The 18,815-nt window shown below is 41.5% G+C and overlaps 1 protein-coding gene across 1 annotated transcript; it reads left to right on the top strand.

Annotated features, from left to right (window-relative positions):
• The first annotated feature begins 1,006 nt into the window (after nucleotides 1-1,006).
• On the top strand, nucleotides 1,007-3,147 carry LOC144542787 (uncharacterized). Its single transcript, XM_078290067.1, has 3 exons — nucleotides 1,007-2,015; nucleotides 2,301-2,409; nucleotides 2,821-3,147. The coding sequence occupies exons 1-3, from the start codon at nucleotides 1,237-1,239 to the stop codon at nucleotides 3,145-3,147; spliced, it is 1,215 nt and encodes a 404-aa protein (XP_078146193.1). The 5' UTR covers nucleotides 1,007-1,236.
• The last annotated feature ends 15,668 nt before the right edge of the window (nucleotides 3,148-18,815 follow it).

Below are 18,815 nucleotides of genomic sequence, written 5' to 3'. Positions count from 1 at the left end.
TTCTCTCTCTCTCTCTTTTTCTCTCTCTCTTGCTCTCTCTCTCCCTTCTTCCCTCTCTGCCTCTACCAAAGCATAGATTCTTCAAGGTGCTTCCTGCCTGGGCTCCCCTCAACACAACCCTGGAGGGCAGTGGCGGCTGGCCAATAGAGGGCGCTAGGGCGCCGCCCTCCCTGGTGGAAAGTGTTTTTTGATTTTTCTTTTTAAAATAAACATTTTTAAAATAAACAATTACTTATTTTAAGTATGTGTGTGTTTAAAATGCACAATAACGTGTAATATATAAAATATAAATCATTATGTTTGGGGGAAAATTAGCTTCCTGTTCATCCCCTCTCTCTCAATATCTCTTCTGGGGCGATAGAAACATCATCCAGTCAGTGCAGCAGCGCAGCCAATTGCTGACACAAGATATGCACATAGCAACATAAATTTAGCCAATCAGCGTCCTCGAATCTGATGCCTAAAGGGCGATTAATTTATCGCCCCAAGCAGAGTCAGTCGGTGGTGGAGTAGAGACACCTGACGTTATTGACAATGATGAACGTGGGTACTCAAGACACAGGATTTCAGCCGCCCCCAAATTCAATAAGATCTCTTCTCCAAAATCCATTTGAGAGGAGAACTTTGGTGGAGAAACTACAAGTCAAAGAGCTTGGGCCAGGTCAACCTGACATCAAAATCAGACAACAGGCTAGCAAAAAAGGTAAAACGTACATGTGAGGCTTCTCCTGTAATTGGTACAACAGAAAGGCTTGGCTAGCTGGATGTAGTCATGTAAATACCGTATTTTGCTTCCCATGCTTACTTTTTAAAACAGCGGGGACAGATACAACATGGACTGTTACAGGAGTAAGGGACATGAAACATTTATCTGAGAAGATTAAGAAACATGAGTGTACGAGGGCACACATGGAGAACACGGTCAAGCTAGCCATGCTAGGCAGAGTTAACATCGCTACGCAACTGGACGAAGGCCACAGGATTGGGGTGAGGAAAATTCTGTTAAATTCTGCGGGGCCTTTGAGCTGGCCTTGCGCGGCCACAATGAGACCGAATCCTCAGACAACCCTAGTGTTTTCAGGGGTTTAGTAGATCTTGTCGCCTCGCTAGACAGTGTGTTGGAGGAGCACCTTAAGACAGCTACCGTTTTCAAAGGCACCTCAAAGACTGTGCAAAACGAACTTCTGGACTGCATGCTGTCAGTTCTTATAGATTACATTCTGGAGGAAGTAAAAAATGCCGATTATCTTGCTATTCAGGCAGATGAGACAACTGACATTTCCACCCACTGCCAGTTGGTGCTTGCTACGGTACATCGACATTCATAACAACGTCCAAGAGCGTTTTTTCGAGTTCATCCCTCTTCAGAATGCAACCGCTAACACAATCACCACAGCGCTGTTGGAGAGGCTAAGCACTATCCTCCCTGAGGGACAAGAGAGCAGACTAATCGCCCAGGCCTATGACGGGGCTGCCGTGATGAGGGGAGCCACAGGTGGAGTGCAGCGTAAGGTAAAGGATGTCTACGGAAGTGCACACTACGTTCGCTGCTATGCGCATCAGTTGAACCTCATCATGCAGCGGGCAACATCACACATCCCCAGGATCAGTACTTTTTTTTCAGACCTTGGTGGATTTGCTGCATTCTTCTCCCGGTCATTCAAGCAAACCACCGTGCTTGGTCAAGTGGTGGCACACAGACTTCCCGGAACTTCGACAACAAGGTGGAACTTCCACAGTCGTGCTGTTAACACTGTGTATGAGCACAAGGATGACCTCCTACGGTGTTTCCAGACCATCAGAGACTCTGGTAACTTTGATCCTCCAACTGTCAGAGAGGCCGGGGGCTTTGTGAGAATGCTGGGAGATGAGGATTTCTGCTTTTTCCTGGCATTGTTTCACAAGATCATGCCACACGTGGACATGCTGTTTAACCAGCTGCAGAAGAGGAACATTGACTCTGTCTACATCACAGGAATCATCCAGAGGTTCACCGACAGCATGCAAGCGATCAGGTAAATAATTATTTATCATTAGCTGAGAAAATGCTTATTATATTAAAAAATTGTTTCAATCTTAAACAGTCTGTAAAAACATAAATGTGCATGGCTGAACACACTAGAGCAACTCATACTTTCATAGTTTCAACATTTTAAAGACAGTGAATAGGAAATCCAGTTAGGATGATAATGTAGATACTGTTTATTAAACACAGTACACAATGACAGACTCATTTTATGTCTCCAGTAGGTTAGTTTCTGAAACAGTAATTGTGGATGGTAACTTGTGTTTTGGATCAGGGACTCCATTCCTTCTCTGCATGGGGAATACAGTGGATCTGTGCAGCAGCAGCCCACAAAGAAACGGAGGACACTAGGACAAGGAGAACAACAGTGGTTGGCTACAGAGGTAAGCTGTAACATAGTTCTGTTTACAAGACACTCAATTAGGTGTTTTTACTTATTTTATTATTTATTAATGTGTAAAGATGTGTAAAATTACCCTCTGCTATGTTTCACTGTCTGCCTTATTCAATTCCTGTGTAATAATAAGAGTTATACTTTTTTTTTATTCTGCCATGTGATAGGTTCCATTCACCACACAGCTACTGAGGAAGGCAGACACTGAAGTGTTTAGATGTTGTTATTTCACATTCCTGATATTAAGCAGTAAGCTGTCCTTGCTTGTCACAAAATAACATGCTCATCTTGTAAGAGGATACTGATGACATTATTTAGACTGAGAGATGTGAAAATTTAATTCTGTTGTTTACTATGTGTACTGCCCTGTTTTTAAAAAAAATTATGTATCATTTCATAGGTATGTGATACCGTTTTGAGTCATGCCAAGGAGCGGTTCTCTTTCACCAAACACCTCATCAGTGGCACTCTGTTGCAAGGAGACTTGTTCCCGGAACACACCGTAAAGTTCCCGGATTCAGCGCTGGAAACCACAGTGGAGGCCTACCCCATGTTGAACAAGGCCAAGCTCAAAACAGAACTATCCCTGATCTATGAAAACGACGAGTTCAAGGCTTGCAGTGGTGCACTGACTCTGTTCCAGTTTTTCATGGAGAACAACCTTCAGGGCACGTTCACTGAGACTGTCAGTCTTCCCTTGACCCCATTTTTCTTTGTATATAGTTAGCATAAGACATCATCCAGCAATATGTTTGTGCAATATGCTGTTTATGTTTTTGTGTAAGAATGCCTCAACTTTTTAATATTTGCATTAAATAATTACTAACTACTGACTATTTCACAGAGCACTGGTATCCTGCAGTTTGTGTTAAATTGTATTGGGATGGTTACTGAAACTAACTGAATATGGCACAGCCCCACCTAGAATATTTTTCACCAGCCGCCACTGCTGGAGGGTGTAGTACAATATGCCAGGGCTTTAACAAAGGAGATCAGGTTGTTCGCTCTTTTTCAAGGAGCGCTGCATTTAGGTGCATCTATATAAGTGGGAATTTCCATAATGCAACTTGGTTCAGCTAACTTATTCCAATAAAACAAAAGTTAGATAAAATTGCAGTGTATTTTTGGGGCAAATATGAGACATGAAAATGCTTAAAGGGCAACTTCGCCGATTTTCAACCAGCATTGTATCATTACAATATGGGTAGTATATGCAAATGAACAATGTTTAACTTCCCTCCATGTTGCCTGCACCCAGAGCTCCCCGCTCATTTGCCGGCAAAAGTCCACCAGGTGACGCAAAACGCGTCATCCGGCGGACTTTGGAGATCGGCCTTAGACCACAAACTAGGTTTCCGCATTTTCTGTAGTGGTGCCTTCAAGGACGGTAAAATGTGGGTCTCCCAAAACACTCCCGTCCCATGCTACGCTAGCGATAGGGAAAAGCAGACACTAAAATATCATACTACTAAATACTTTAAAATATCAGTATATTTGGAAGAAAACTAGTTTCATGATACGAGGCCGAATATCGCGCTGTTGAATCAGACACAACAGAGTCTGGAAGAGGAAGCGACCACCGGACCGGAGCGACGTTTCAGCCGCAGCTAAGCTAAGCTGCTAAGTTTCTCCGTGATTCATCCAGAAGAGCTGAATCTAACACAAAAAAACAACTAGCTTTACAATATAATGTCGGAGCAGAGATGTGGCGCCATTATTACAACTTATGAGGCCGAATATAGTGCTGTGGAATCAGACAAAACAGAGTGTGGAGGAGAGGGCGACCACGGGAGCTGTAACAGCGTCAGCCGAGAGAGACGCGCCTGCAGGCTGAACACCTGTGAACGCCCGGTGATGATCGTCAGGGGGACAGACAGAAAACTCTGCGCTGCAACAAACTTCACGGTGCTTTGGTGAACCTGACTTTGTTTTCTGACAGAATATTATATCGGACTTTGCCAACTCAACAGCGAACAGCGACTGTGTTAACTTTACCTGTAACTTGCGGCTATATCCAGCGGCACCGTTCAGCACTCGGTAAGTTGATCCACATAACGTAACTGACTCCAGCGCGCTGGTTGATCCTTTGAAAACGGGTGCGATTTATCCAGACTCGATGAAGAAAAACGTTTTGTAAATGAAAATAAGCCTCAGTAAAGAGATATAATGCTACTTTGTCTCTGCTAACTTTGTCTTTGGTGCTACACTGGCCGTGAACACACCGTCAGAGTCAGTGACGCGCGCAATGCATTCTGGTTGTTGTAGGATTCCCCCTTAAGAGCAATATGGGGAATCTACAGCCGTTTTCTCAGTTTTCTCTGGTCATAGGGCTCCAATTTCAAAAATAATTGCACATTTCTACTACATGGGTGATTTAGTTTTAATAAATCATCAAATTCACAGCAGTGAAGTAGGGCTTTAAAAGGTTAGCTAGATGTGCGCTTTGTATTGGCGCATTAAATAGGCTGATGTAGCCTACATATGACTCCCTTGAGGGGCGATTGACTAATCGAACGCGGTGCTCCCTAGCGGTTAATAGGTCAAGCCCAGCCTTTGCCCGATCAGGTCGAGTGCTTTATTTCCGTTTTAATTTAATTTACTGATTAACTCGATTATGCATATAAGTGTTCAGGGATCCCACGGGCCTTTCTCTCGTGGTCGAACCCAATGTCTCGTCTCCCGTGTCTCCCCTCTTGTGCCTCTTCTCCTCTGTCTACTTCTATCCACTTTCTTGGTCTGCCAGTGGACCACCATGAATACAGGTGGTCTTCAATTATTATACTGATCATACAACTTATGATTAGGATAAAGAATCTTTTAAAAGGTGTAGCGGTCTATTAAAAAGTATTCTAATAAAAATACAAAATTGGATAAAAAGTGTAGTGTATTTCTTGATATAAATATGAGGGTTTAAAAGGTTTAATAAGTTAGCGAGAGGTGATTAAAAACAGTTCAAACATTCATTCATAAAGCTACAAACAAGAGACTCAGGGAATGAAAGAGAGACAGGGTTTAATTTAGGTTTTGTGTATAATACATTTTTGTTGAATTTTTTCTTGCTTATAGTTTGTTTTTCCTTCTATTAATTTCTGTTTCACCCTGTCTCTCTTCCAGCCCCCATCACAAGAATATGGGTCACTTCTACATACATGATTGATGCTGTACATTGGAAGGTTTTGATAAGGATTCTGGCGTGTGCCCGTGCATTCGGGGCATATTATATGCTCCTGATTCTATCTCCCAACCTAACCCTAACCCTAACCCTCTGATGCTGAGGGAACATGGGGCTGAGGGAACATAAGGCTGAGGGAACATAGGGCCTAATTTGGATGGGGGAAAAAAATTCATGAGGGAACATAGGGCTGAGGGAACATAGGGATGATCCTGTGCCGCCGTGCCCACCAGTTGAAGACTGCGGTTGTACTGGCCAGTTTCCAGTGTGAATATGTGGAACTGCAACTAATTTGAAGGAGGATGTCGCTGGAAAAGAGCATGGTGCTCAGTCAACTTTCTCTGGAGAAGTAAAGGTTTTAAAAACCAAACAATAATAATATGTGTATCTATATATTTTGACCAGTGTTGGGGAAAGTTATTTCTGAAACTAACTAGTTGCTTTACTTCATTACTTGCCCTAAATAGTAACTAGTTACGTTACTAAGTTAGTCTTTATTAAAAGTAACGCGTTAGAGTACTTTAACGTTACCCACTTAAAATCATGCCTTCAAAATACGTCTTCTGCTGATGTCATCACTCTTAATGTACAGAAATCATCACTAATCATCATGTTTGGGACACAGCCTTAAGTTACAATCTACTGTTGTCTAAAGAAAAATTCAAGGTGCTTTCAGTCACCTGGTTCCACAGTAAATACTCAGTGGGGGCTTGGGCTGACTGGATTCTTTCTGCCGTCACTGCATCACAACCGTAGGTGATTTTGACTTTATCAGCACTGTGAAACATTGGCTCCGTTTTCCTCTCTATAAAAAAGGCTAATTTGAGGAAAAAATATGCTATCGACAAGGAGCTATTGACGTTAAAAGGCGCATCAACCGGTGAATATCAAACTTCAAACTAACTTCACCCCGGTGATCAACGGAGCCTGAACTGATCCGGTCTGGTCTCAAAATAAACAGCAGACTGCGCTCACAAGCGCTTTCAATTCAAATCTTCAGGTTAGATAGTGAAAGCTAAACTTACAGTTCGCAATAACGTTCTTATCCTTCTCTTCGATCAGTTCAAAGTAATGTGAATATTTCTGGTGGTGGCATGTGGGCTGTGGCTATGTAAATGACAGATGAAATAACCAACCAATCGGATCGCAGGGTTCATGCAGCATCAATGCATCCTACAATTGGCCAGGATTGCAGTTGTGTCACAAATCTCCCAGGAAACATGGCTGGCACCATCTTGGAGGTCCCCTTGGCTGTGCACAAATAATGTTTAAATACTCCTAGTAACTAGTAATTCCTTAAAGTAACCTTACATTTTTATTAATTTAAATTAATTCATCCCTTAATTCATGCAAAATCCCCTTAAAATTAATTAAGGGAGATATTAATGGAGGAGATCCCATCGAAACCTCCTTAAACACCCCCTTAATCTTGACTCCTTACTTTCTAATTTAATGTAAAATGAAGGGAGAGAGAAACTTTTCCATTAATAACTCATCCTGTAAACCATGCACAAAAGGCATGAAAGATCCCTTAATTACTAGTGTCTCTGTGAATCAACCCATTAATAAATCCCTTATAAACCCATGATACTAACCTTACTTTTTTAAAGCTATGTTATTTTTAATGGATAATTAATGTTTATGTAATGATAAATTAAGGACATTTCAGGGATAAAATGAAGGTGTTTGGTTTCGTAGTGATAACAGGTTAGAAAAAGAGAGATACCTGTAAAAGATTGTTGTGGTGTGGTTGTGGGTTCAGTGATGTTCTAAGTAAAAATGAGTAATCTGATAAGGTAGATTTGTTTCCAAATGTCTTACTGTTTTTAGCCCTAGCTTGTGCTCCAAAACACTCAGAGTTGAGTTGACTTTGTTAGCTAGCTAGCAAGCTGACTTAGCAAAGCAACTAATGTTATTGTTGACATGCAACTACTAATCACTACTAGTTAGCTAATGTGGAAATCAGGTGTGTTTACAACAAGACGGTGATAGTTAGCTGACCAGATAGGCTACTGTGGTTAGCTAGCTCACAAGCTGACCAACCAAAAGCAAAGTCGATTGGCTGTATCATTGATGAAATTATCAGTTCTCAGTCAAAAACAGCACAAAATGAACCATCAGCCATTGTTGCCTGAGCTGATGACCACCAATGTGGCTGCCAGAAGGAGCATTTTGTGGACAGAGACATGCAGCTGCACCTGGAAACAGTTGGATTAAGAGGAATACATTATCATTAGGTGTGGTGGCCCTGGCTTCAATCATGACCAATCAAATCACCTCATTTCCTTCCTTTTAAAAGCAGTGCACTCTCTGCCACAGTACTCTGACAATTTGGTGATGGAAGAGAACAGAAAAAAAAGGAAAAAAGAAAAATGTGCGCCTGACGAAAATACCACTTGGCCGGCGCAAAGCCCTGCCATCCATCACGAGAATAGAGCCCCATATCTGTCATATCTTTCACACCCATCCATGTACCTGCAGTTGTCTGGAGCAATATGTTTTCCCAGTGTATTAACTCCCTGTGATACTCCCTCATTCACTCCCTCTGACCGGGAATCTGGGTGTTACTATATGCAAGCCCAGGTCAGTGCAACTTGAGATTCTCCCTCACAGAAAACTTGTATTGTCCCTGCAGGGAAATTTGTCTTGGACACCGGACACATGTTACGTTAAACTTGTCGCTAATATCAGCTTTCAGTTGAGTTTTGACAGTTACTCTGCAACAGACTCATCAGCACAGTTCTCAAGCAAATGTGACAGACAGCCTTAATTGCCCAAATTCTGAGAAGCAACCAGCTGCAGCCGCAAAGACCGCTGTTTTAGACTAGCAGTTCTAGACCTGCAGACGACGCATGCACACCAGCTGCAGCAGAGGAGAACCAGAGAACCTTGGCAGCTATCGGATTCCGACAGAAGTGAAAATGGCATCGAAACGGACGGTAAGCGATGTTACTTATGGAGATGGAGTTTAAAATGACAAAGAGCAGCATTATTCAATATCAATTTGGGAATGCAGTGTTGTAACATTCGCTAGTAAATATATGTAAAATGGTTTAAAGCTGTAACTTGCTTACACAGTAACATCTGTTATCTGTCAGATTTGAAGTTACCTAAGTTTGCGTTCAGTTTTTAGCACGACTTTCTATTCTATGGTTGTAAAATGTTGTTTCTGTTTTTTGTTAATTCTGCTCACAAAAAAAGAAGTCGAGATTGTCCGGTCGCTTTCCCGGCACATCATCCCACAATAACCAGAAATAAATAAATAAACTAGAAGGGCACTCCGAGAGCACAGACCACCCCTTGACACAAACCAGATCACCAGTTTAGCCCAAAATGTATTGAGGAAAAAAATATGCAAAAAAAAAGATTTACGTACTTTCTACATATTTTTTAGTAATGAACAATTATTTATTTTTAAAAACAACTTTTAATGAGATGCGTTTTTGATAACTAGTTCCCCTCCGCGGCTGCAGCTCGCTGCTCCTCGAATATTAGAACTGCTGGTCTAAAACTGCGGTTGGGCTCCGCAGCTGCAGCTGGTTGAAGATGCAAATTCCAGAATTTTTTAATTCCATTTTATGTACTAGCCAAATTACCATGGCAAACAGTGGAAGGATCATTCTATCCATTCAAGTTCTGTGGTATCAACTATCATAAAACACAAAGTGTTACCACAAATAAAGTGTTACCGTCAACTTTCCTATTGCAAGAATGCTACCACTTGTTTTGCTTTCCCCCCTACCTTTTTCTTCATGCATTTAAACTGAATGAAAGCATCCGTGAAGTACCAAGGATTAATGATGATAGACCTTTTATGATGATAAATGATTGCCTCAGAGCCAACTCGATTGCTACTACTGCTGTGTGGTGTTGTTCCCTCTGGTATAAAGGAATTCAAAAGATTTTGCTGGGAATCTGGCCCAGTAAGACTCGACGGAGAGCAGCACACCGGAGTTGCTTTTATGGACATCACAATAAATTTGACAGTGATTTATTGGTGTGAAAATATCCAATAACCCAAGACCAGAACTCCCTTTGATGATTGGCATCCGCTACAATGGTTCTTACAAAACTTTATTTGCATAAAGTAGGATGGGATCCAATTTTACCCTGCTTATTTGCTCTGCTGTTGCTCAGTCTGCTGCCTTGGTTGTACCTCAGAGAAATGACAGCAGGCCATCTACAGCCAAATATTCACTGCATGAGTCAGGCATTTCAACATTGAAGTGGCCAACAACAAATATAGGTACAGGAAGCTCGTACATCACTTTATTTCAGGCAATTTGGCACCAATTCAAATTAAATGTGAGAAACATTTCACATAGCAGTAGATGATGATGACTTTTAAGACTATTATCAATCTTACTCTTCCCAGCAAGCATTTGACAGATGGTGGCATGCAAGAGGGCTTTCCTGGTATCAGTTGGCTATGTTTATTCCTATCAGTGGTTAAAGAATTAGAATATTAATTGTGCCAACCCTTGCCTAGGGTTGTCAAAAATATTGATACTTCGATAAATATTGAAAAATTTGAAACGGATACAATACTCATTTGCAACAGTATCGATACCAGCAGTGCTTTCTCTTAATGAAAAATTAAACATTTTATTTCTCCGACACACACACACCCTGCACCGCTGCCCACAGCCCCTCCTCTCACTAGTAGCAGTCAGCTGGGTTGTTGCCTCAGTCAGTAAACAATGCTACAGAGTGGTGCCAACGAAGGGGGGTAACACGTCAAACTTGGCGAAGCACCTTAAGGACCGACACCCCAGTCTGTATAAAGAGTTTCGAGAGGTTAGCGAAAGCTCCCGTTTCAACATCACTGAAGCATTAAACATTTATCATAAACGTTAACGTACCCTGCACATTAGCCGTTGTAGTTTAGCTAGCTAACCAAACGTTAGCTACATAGAGCTAGCTAACATTATCACGTAGGGCTGATGCAATCTCCGGGTCTGGTCAGAAGGCTCGACCGGACGTTGAAATGTCAGATTTAAAATCATTCTGTCAATAATAATCCACTAATTCTAGCCCTGCTGATTTTTCACTATCATTGGTGAGTATCTGTTGCTTCAACAAGCTAAAAGTGTTCTGATAGGCTGATGACTAGCGCAGGGGTAATGCTGTGTAAGTGCAAAGTTTTGAATAAATTATATTGGACCTACATTATGGAGAAGCGTGCGTCTGTCTGTCCGTCCGTCCGTCTCTCTCGTTTGCGCCGGGATTTCCCCCTACCTTGTCGGATATTAAGGGACTAGTTTGGGTCTCTGTGTCTGTGTTTTTTGCTTAGTTGCTTACAGTCTATGCTGCAGAGGCCAGGAGGCAATATGATGTTTAACATGCTGGTACAGTATAAGCTCACTACCCTCATAAAAAAGATCAAATCATGATGGCGATCGACACCTGTCAGGGGTCTCGCCTCGGCGCCGCCAATACTATTGACTATTGTCAATGCCTGATCATTCGCACACCTACTGTAAATTTAACACACCTTATCACACAACACATTATCAATTTTATTAGTTGTAGCTGTGTTGCTTACATCATACCAATGTCAGCCTGGCATGTTTTTACCCTTCTATTGTTTTTAATCTTAAAAGGTAGCAAACTCACAAGAGTGGTCTGGTGTTAATTTACACTTTAATATTCAAAGTGATACAGTACTAAGTGCCATACTGAACGAGGTGTACTGAAAAGTAACAAAATAAACCAGCAGACAATGCATTTACTGTAAACAAGTTAACCACTTTAACTGCTTTTGTTTTAAAAAAAAATGCAAAATTTGCAGGTGAAAACTCACCTGCTGTATTATCATCAGCTGAGGTGGATTGCAGTGCTGAATGTACAGTGGCAAGATGATCACTGACACTGGCACTTGGGGAAGTATCAGGGACAGGTGGCGTTGGTTGTGTTCCAGCTCCAAAATACAACAGCGCTCCTGGGGAAGTTTCATATAGTATGAGTACATAGTTGATGGAACAGAATGAGTTTTATTTTACCAACATAAATTATTATACTCAGCAGCAAGCAATTTGTACACATAAAACAACTCTTAATACAGTGCACATTCTATCAGTTCTATGGCTCATACACACATCCAAAGTTATTTGATAGACAGCTAGATCCATTGACAAACCAAGGACATATGAACAGATATAGCTGGCTAGCTGTAATATTGTCGTTATACCACAAATCGTAAGAATATTAAGCCATACTAGCTAACTAGATAGCTACACAGGCAGCATCTATCAAAGGTTAACGTTAGCTAGCCAGCCAAAGGTACTTTGGTCTAAATGGTCTGTTATTCTTTTTTCTTTTAGGTGTTGTTACCTTGTAGGGAAATTAGTTTGGTTGTACTGTTCAGTAACTTGCAAAATAGTCTTAAAAACCAACATGAAAATCGTGATATGATATTTTTGCCATATCGCCCATCTTTTACCATCAAAATGCGCCGTGGAGGGCGGTAGCGAGCAGTACGAACCAATTACAAAAGTGGACAATGTCATGAAATAAAGCAACCCTTCGTGGATTATTTATATGCCGAATTTACCTCAATATCCTTACCAATTAGTAAAAGTTCTTAAGTTGTTTCTACTACGTATGTACGTTTGTCGATTAGCAAAATACATTAAGGCCAGGTTTTTTAATGGAATTGGTGTAGCGCGTTCTGGTATTTCCCGTATCGGAACCAGGTTTCTCCAAGCCACCTGTAATGCAAACATACCTTTATCTTTCTGTTTTTTTCTCATCTTCTGTTTTCTTCTTCTTTCTTTTCTCTGCTCCAGAAGGATATGTCCTTTTTTGCGACTTTACTTTTTTGCTGCATCGACGCAGAGGAGAGGACTGTAACCTAACGTTAGTCTGACTGTGCTTGCATCAAAAGTGCGCATGCGCATTGCGCATGAACGTGACACCAGCTCTGACAGAGCGTTTTTGTATGATTACCATTGACATAATATAATATATCACAAAAAAAAACATTTCAAGCACTCTGGGGGGCCCTAAGCAGGCGCTTAGTTCGCTTATGCGTCGGGCCGGCTCTGGTGTGCTTATAGACGAAGAGGCTGTTGACGGGGGTTATCCATGTTAATATTTCAGGTAGTCGATCCAACATTCTTGCACTGGTTGTTTCTTTCTTTCTTTTTCTTTTTTCGTAACTCAGACCCTTATTCACTCTCATGCATATGACAAAATAGTGTTCCAGTCATTTAGTCCCATGTCTTTTCTCTTGGATGTTATATTTTCTTGATAAGAACATTTGTTTGGAATCGAGGTGTCAGAATGCCTGAAGAGACAGCAAAACAAAGCTTGTTCACCAAACATTTTAAGCATGACCATGAATCGATTATAATTTTGATAATTGACTATGGATTTTAGTCGTTTATAAGATAAGTAAAAATACCAAACATTTGGTTACAGCTTCACAAATCCTAAAATTTGCTGCTTTTCTCTGTTTCATATCATTATAAAATGAATTATTTGAGTTTATTTGGCTTCTATAAGTAAGACATTTGAAGAATCACTTTGGGCTCTGGAAACATGATGGGCATTTGTCATTATTTTTGACATTTTATAGACTAAATGTTTAATCGATACATCAGAAAAATAATGGCTAGATTAATCGATAATGAAAATAATCGTTAGTTACAGCCCTAATGTTGCAGTGTACAGTTCACCTATTGACATGCAGCAGGTGGCCAAGTTCAGACCAAATGAGTGCAACATTTTTACAACATAAGATGGCACGATAAAAATTATATGAGGTGCCGTATAGGACATAATCCAAACTTTGGCTTGCACATACAACTACTTTACCTCTCACATACATGTAGTGTGAGATCCTCTCATTTAACCTACTGAAACACTCACACACACTTTACTGAAAACCTCTCACATTCCCTACTAAACCACTCTCATATATACTATTGAAATTGAAAATGTTCACACACACACTAGTAAGACCTTTCACATTCACCACTGAAATATTCTCATAAACACGACTGAAATATTATATACTCATATATACTACTTAAATTCCTCTCGCATACGATACTGAAATTTAACCTCTTACATACACCACTGAAATTTAACCTCTTACATACACCACTGAAATTTCACCTCACACATATACTACTGAAATTTAACCTCTTATATACATTACTGAAATTCAAAGTCCTACATACACTATTGAAATTTAACATCACTAGGGTTGGGCATCGAGAACCGGTTCCAAATTAGAACCGGTTCCAAAATTCCGATTCCAAAGGAATCATTAAAACATTTTAATATCGATTCTGCTTATCGGTTCCTAAACAAATTTCACTCGCGCTAGTTTCAGTTTCCATTTCTGTGGTGGCGGCATGCACCTTTGGTTTGTAGTCCACCAGTAAAACCAACGAAGAAGAAGTTATGCTAAGTTTAGTTTAGTTATGCTAAAAGCGTTAGCAATCTAAAAGTCCGCTAGCCGTGATGCTAATTTTCACTATGTTCAACTTCATTGAGTTATGCTAAAAGTGTTACCGATCTAAAAGTCCGCTAGCTGTGATGCTAATTTTCACTATGTTCAACTCCATTGAGTCATGCTAAAAGCGTTAGCGATCTAAAAGTCCGCTAGCTGCAATCAAGTTTTTACTAAAAGTATTAGCTCTCTGGACTAATTATTTTGGTTGGTTATGAATGAAACTGAAGTGAACTGCCTATGTTGTACAACAGAAGTTTGTGAATTGGAGCATTAAGTTGATTTCATAAGCTTTACTCTATGATCAGGAACGCTCATAGAATTAGCATAAAGGTAATTTTATCTTGACGTTATTCATAGGTCAGGTTTTTTGAGTTGGAGTCCTCTTAAGACGGTCCGAGACTTCAGAGGAGATCTCAGAGGAGATTTCAGAGATTCCAGAGAAACCCTTTTCCAGTACTGGATGGCGAGCCCACCCCACAAGATACAGAACCTGTTGCCTGCAGTAAGAAGACTTTGAACTAAGGAACACTCACTTATTCCACACCTACTTCAAGTGCGGTAGGATTGAACTGTACACACACATACAGCTCCGGAGACAGACAACATACATACCTTTCTTTATACTGGCCATACTGGAGTCGGAGTGAGAACTGTGACTCTTACTAAGACTTTGAAAAATACCCGGGTCTTTATTGTTTTTTTTTATGTACGCACAACTTAGAAGTTTCTGAATATGACTTGTGTAAAGGTTTTTAAAAATAAAAGTTTTTTCTGTGAAATAAGCATGTGACCTGTTTTGACCCCACCCCTCAAAGAATCGTAATCGAGAATCGTTAAGAACCGTAATCGATAAGCAGAATCGGAATCGTTAAAATCCAAACGATACCCAACCCTAAACATCACACATATACTACTGAAATTGAATTACATTTTTTTTATTTCAACAAATCTATTTTTTTTTTTTTTGTGGGAGGTCTGGCGCCATCTACTGGATGAGGTAAGTTATACATTTCCAAGTTGAATCCCATATACATCAATGAATGTCCCTTTCCTATTGTTGTTATTTTTTAAAATTAATAGCACTCATTGAGGCCCCCGGGGGTCCGTGTGTCTAGTTTTTTATATCCATATCCTTTCTGCTCTCTTTCTCTGCCCAATGATCCAGGCGGGGTTGGTTTCCAGCCCACAAATGGTAAGCTGGTTGACCGGGTGGGACTGAAAATGCCGCACTAATGGGGTCTCAGTTCCACCCTCCCCAACGCTGTAAAGGTGCTACTTTTAGCCTAGTTCTAATGCTGTTCCCTGTCTCCCCGACGTACAGTTTTCTGCAATATTGGCATGTTATGCAATAAACAATGTTTGTCGTGTCCAGGGTGAAATAGCCCACCACAGGGAAGGTGGCTCTACTAGACGGGTTGGAGATGGATTTGGCGACCCTGAAGTGCTCCCGCTGCGTATCAACCCCCATCACCCCCCGCCTGGCAAACGACGAGCGCACAAGTAGATCTTTCAATCTCTTGTTTTTTCACATTGCCAATATTACCCGGTGTTGTGAAAACAGCGGGTAATTCAACTGTGTGTTGTGAAAGTTGGCTTTCAGTTGGTAATGTAGTTTCACATATTTCTGTGAGAACCTGGTGACCAGGGGGAGGAGTGTCGTCGGTGCCGCGGGAGCATCCAAGGCCGTCGGGACAGGTGAGTTCTCCCACCGGTGCAAAGTTGTATTGTTCTCATTTGAACTGTTGCCCGTTACTGCTGTAGATGGGCGAGTGGGAGCGAGAGCCGCCAGCGTAGTGTTCTTGATTCGTCTTAGAAAATGTTCTGTGTAGCCTCTTTTTCTCAAGCTTTGAAATAATATAGTTATGGCTAGGTGTATGTCTTGAGTTTTAGAACATTTTCTGTGGAATCTAATTATCTGCGATTTGATTATGCTTTAAAAGTGTGCTTGGGGTGATAGCTAGCTTTATGGAGTAGGGCGTGTGTGTCTGTAGGTTTGAAATAGACCTTGGTTAGCATCTTTTTTTACGAGTTGTTCACTGCTTGGAAATATACTGTAGTGTCTAGGAAATTGACTTAATTTTCTTCCATGGTGTATTTAACCTTTATGGATGGATGATGGTTATTCAATATGTGTATGAATTCCTGGAATGACTCCATACTGTGAGGCCATGCCCCTATGATGTCATCCAGGAATCAAAGGTAAAAAGACGGCTGCAATTTGCACTTGGCTAGGGCTTCTCGCTCCCACTCGCTCATGTAAATGTTTGCCTGTTGGAGAGGGGTCCCAAGAAGAAGTCAATATACTGCGATACATTGTATGTCGCACTGCTACAGTCCGACACAATGGGCCTGCTGGAGGGGACCTCGTGGGGGACTGTCCAGATATTTGGCTCCTTATGTATCTTAGGTAGGAGGTAGAACTGTCTGTGCCGGGGGTCGTTCGGGCCGTACAGATAATCCCTTTGTTTAGCCCTAATATAACCCTTATTATACATTGATTTAACTATTTTCCTGATTGGTATCTGAACCTGTGGTTGAATACTGTCCGGTATGGGTTTGTAATGTTTAGCATTGGCCAATTGCCTGTTTGCTTCCAAAGCATACTGCCGTCTGTCCATGATAACAATTTTGGAACCTTTGTCTGCCGGTTTAATGATTATGTTTGGGTGTTGTTGAAGTTGTTTAATGCCTGCCTTTCTGCTATAGTGAGAATATCTGTACGCTCCGCTTCCCCCCACCACTGAGCCAGCACCTCCCTATCTGAATTTTATCAGCCTTCTCGTTCTCCTGTAGAGCCTGTCCCATTCCGGCTTCCAACTGGAGGGTGCCGTGAACGGGACGTATGGTTTCTCCGTCGCCTGGAAATAATTGAGCAATTTGATTCTCCTATGGTAAGTGTGGAGGTAATTTCTGAGTTCCTCGCCATCCATGTGGGTGGGTCTCGGAACAAACGTGAGGCCCCTCTCCAACAGGTTGATCTCTGCCGCTGACGGTTTAAACCATTTTGGACAGGTTCAGGATGTCGGCTCGAGATCCCCAGGATAGATCCACCGACCCCCCGGACCCCCACGCTGGATTTTCAGGTAAGTGGGATGGGGGGGAGGGGGGGAGGCAGGTGGGGCGGGAGGGGGGGAGGGGGGAAGGGAGGGATAGGAGGGGGGTTCGGGGAGGAGGGGGAACCTGGGGTTTCGGGGACAATAGCGGCGGAGGTCAGAGGGCGTGGATCCTTTTCCTTGTGGTCCTGCCTAGGATTCGAGAAAGTTATAAATTTAGTTGTTTGCACCAGTGGGAGAACATGTCCCCTGCCATTTCAGGGGTCCAGTGGATATGATCTGCCCTTGTGATGAACCGTCCCTGTGGGAGAATGGTTAGGTATGGTAAGTGTCTCCTGATAAATGTGTTGATCATTCGCAGGTTGTGTTGTTGTTCCTCTAAATGAGAGGATCTCACACTACATGCATGTGAGAGGTAAAGTAGTTGTATGTGCAAGCCAAAGTTTGGATTATGTCCTATACGGCACCTCATAAAAAATTCATATTAAACCAGCTTTGGAAACTGATATTTAGGTCCTGATTTCACAAAACGATGCAGGTCAAATCAATATCTATTTAATGTCAAAATGTTTGCAGGGTTATTATTGCCAACTTTTAGAGCGAGTGGATACTTGTGATACTCCTGTTCTCACATTCCTTTTTCACATTAGCAGTGACACAAATGGGGAAGAAATAGGGCCAATGTACAATTTAAAAAATCAACTTCCACTCATGTCCCAACATTTCCCCCCAGCTTCCATGCTTCCGTTCCTCCTCCACAATTTCTCTTTTTCTTATTCCCAAATTTGAACAAGATAGAATTTCACTGCTGAGTCGGCCGTTTACAGCGAGTATTGAGCCAGGAGCAACGGAGCATAAACCAGCCAGGGTGTTTAGCTGTGAAGCAGAGGCTGTAGTAAGCTCATAAATACCCCCGAAGTTGACAGCAAACATCCAGTAAAACATGTCTGCTTATCCTCATGTTGCATGCTCAACAAGGCAAGGAGGCATTGTAAACATTTACAGCATTCACCCTAGGGTTGGACGCGTATGGGTTTTTCAAGGCCAGTACCAATATATTTACACTGAAGCTGCTGATATTGTGTCAATATTCTATAGCTTTAAAAAATTCTGTATCTTTAAAAAATCCCAAAATATAAAAGTATTAACTCTTTCCCTCAGTTTTATTCTTGCCATGCTTGAAAAGCCTCTGAAACAGCTTTTAGACCATTATGGGACACTAAAACTCTCCACTGGTTTCACTGCAGGTTTTACAGACTGTTGAGTAAAAATCCTCCCACACCACACTGGAATCATTTCTTTGGTCAGACATCAGATGTTAGAATAATAATAATAAATACATATTCATAACGCAACGCTGACTCGCTGAAATCCGATTTTTTTAAAAAGCCAATATGTGTGCGATATATTGCTTTGACCCTAATTTACACACACACACGCACACACACACAAATTGCGTGCACACTTGACACATGCTATCCAAATGAATAACGGCTAAAGAAACCGCATCGCTGATATAATTACCCGTGTGCAAAAACTCTTTTCCGCCTCATTTTGCAGCCGGGGACGCGAGGGATTTGAATAAAGCACTTTCACACAATCATTAAGGAGCTTGACCTAAATTAATGAGGACAACTGGCTAACACGTGGACGCTTATATTAAAGCTGTTTTCTCTGCCGCCTTCCACTTTTTCCCACACTTCCCC

The sequence above is a fragment of the Centroberyx gerrardi genome, chromosome 18 (assembly GCF_048128805.1).
Source record: "Centroberyx gerrardi isolate f3 chromosome 18, fCenGer3.hap1.cur.20231027, whole genome shotgun sequence".
Classification (NCBI taxonomy): domain Eukaryota; kingdom Metazoa; phylum Chordata; class Actinopteri; order Beryciformes; family Berycidae; genus Centroberyx; species Centroberyx gerrardi.
Note: the sequence above shows the minus strand (reverse complement) of the source record. Positions and strands in the feature narration are given on the sequence as shown.

Bases quoted from the DNA above. Each gene is read 5' to 3' on its own strand.
- LOC144542787 (XM_078290067.1), top strand. From the start codon at position 1,237: ATGCCGATTATCTTGCTATTCAGGCAGATGAGACAACTGACATTTCCA. The intron at 2,016-2,300 runs GTAAATAATTAT...GTTTTGGATCAG, and splicing joins GACAGCATGCAAGCGATCAG to GGACTCCATTCCTTCTCTGC. The intron at 2,410-2,820 runs GTAAGCTGTAAC...ATCATTTCATAG, and splicing joins AACAGTGGTTGGCTACAGAG to GTATGTGATACCGTTTTGAG.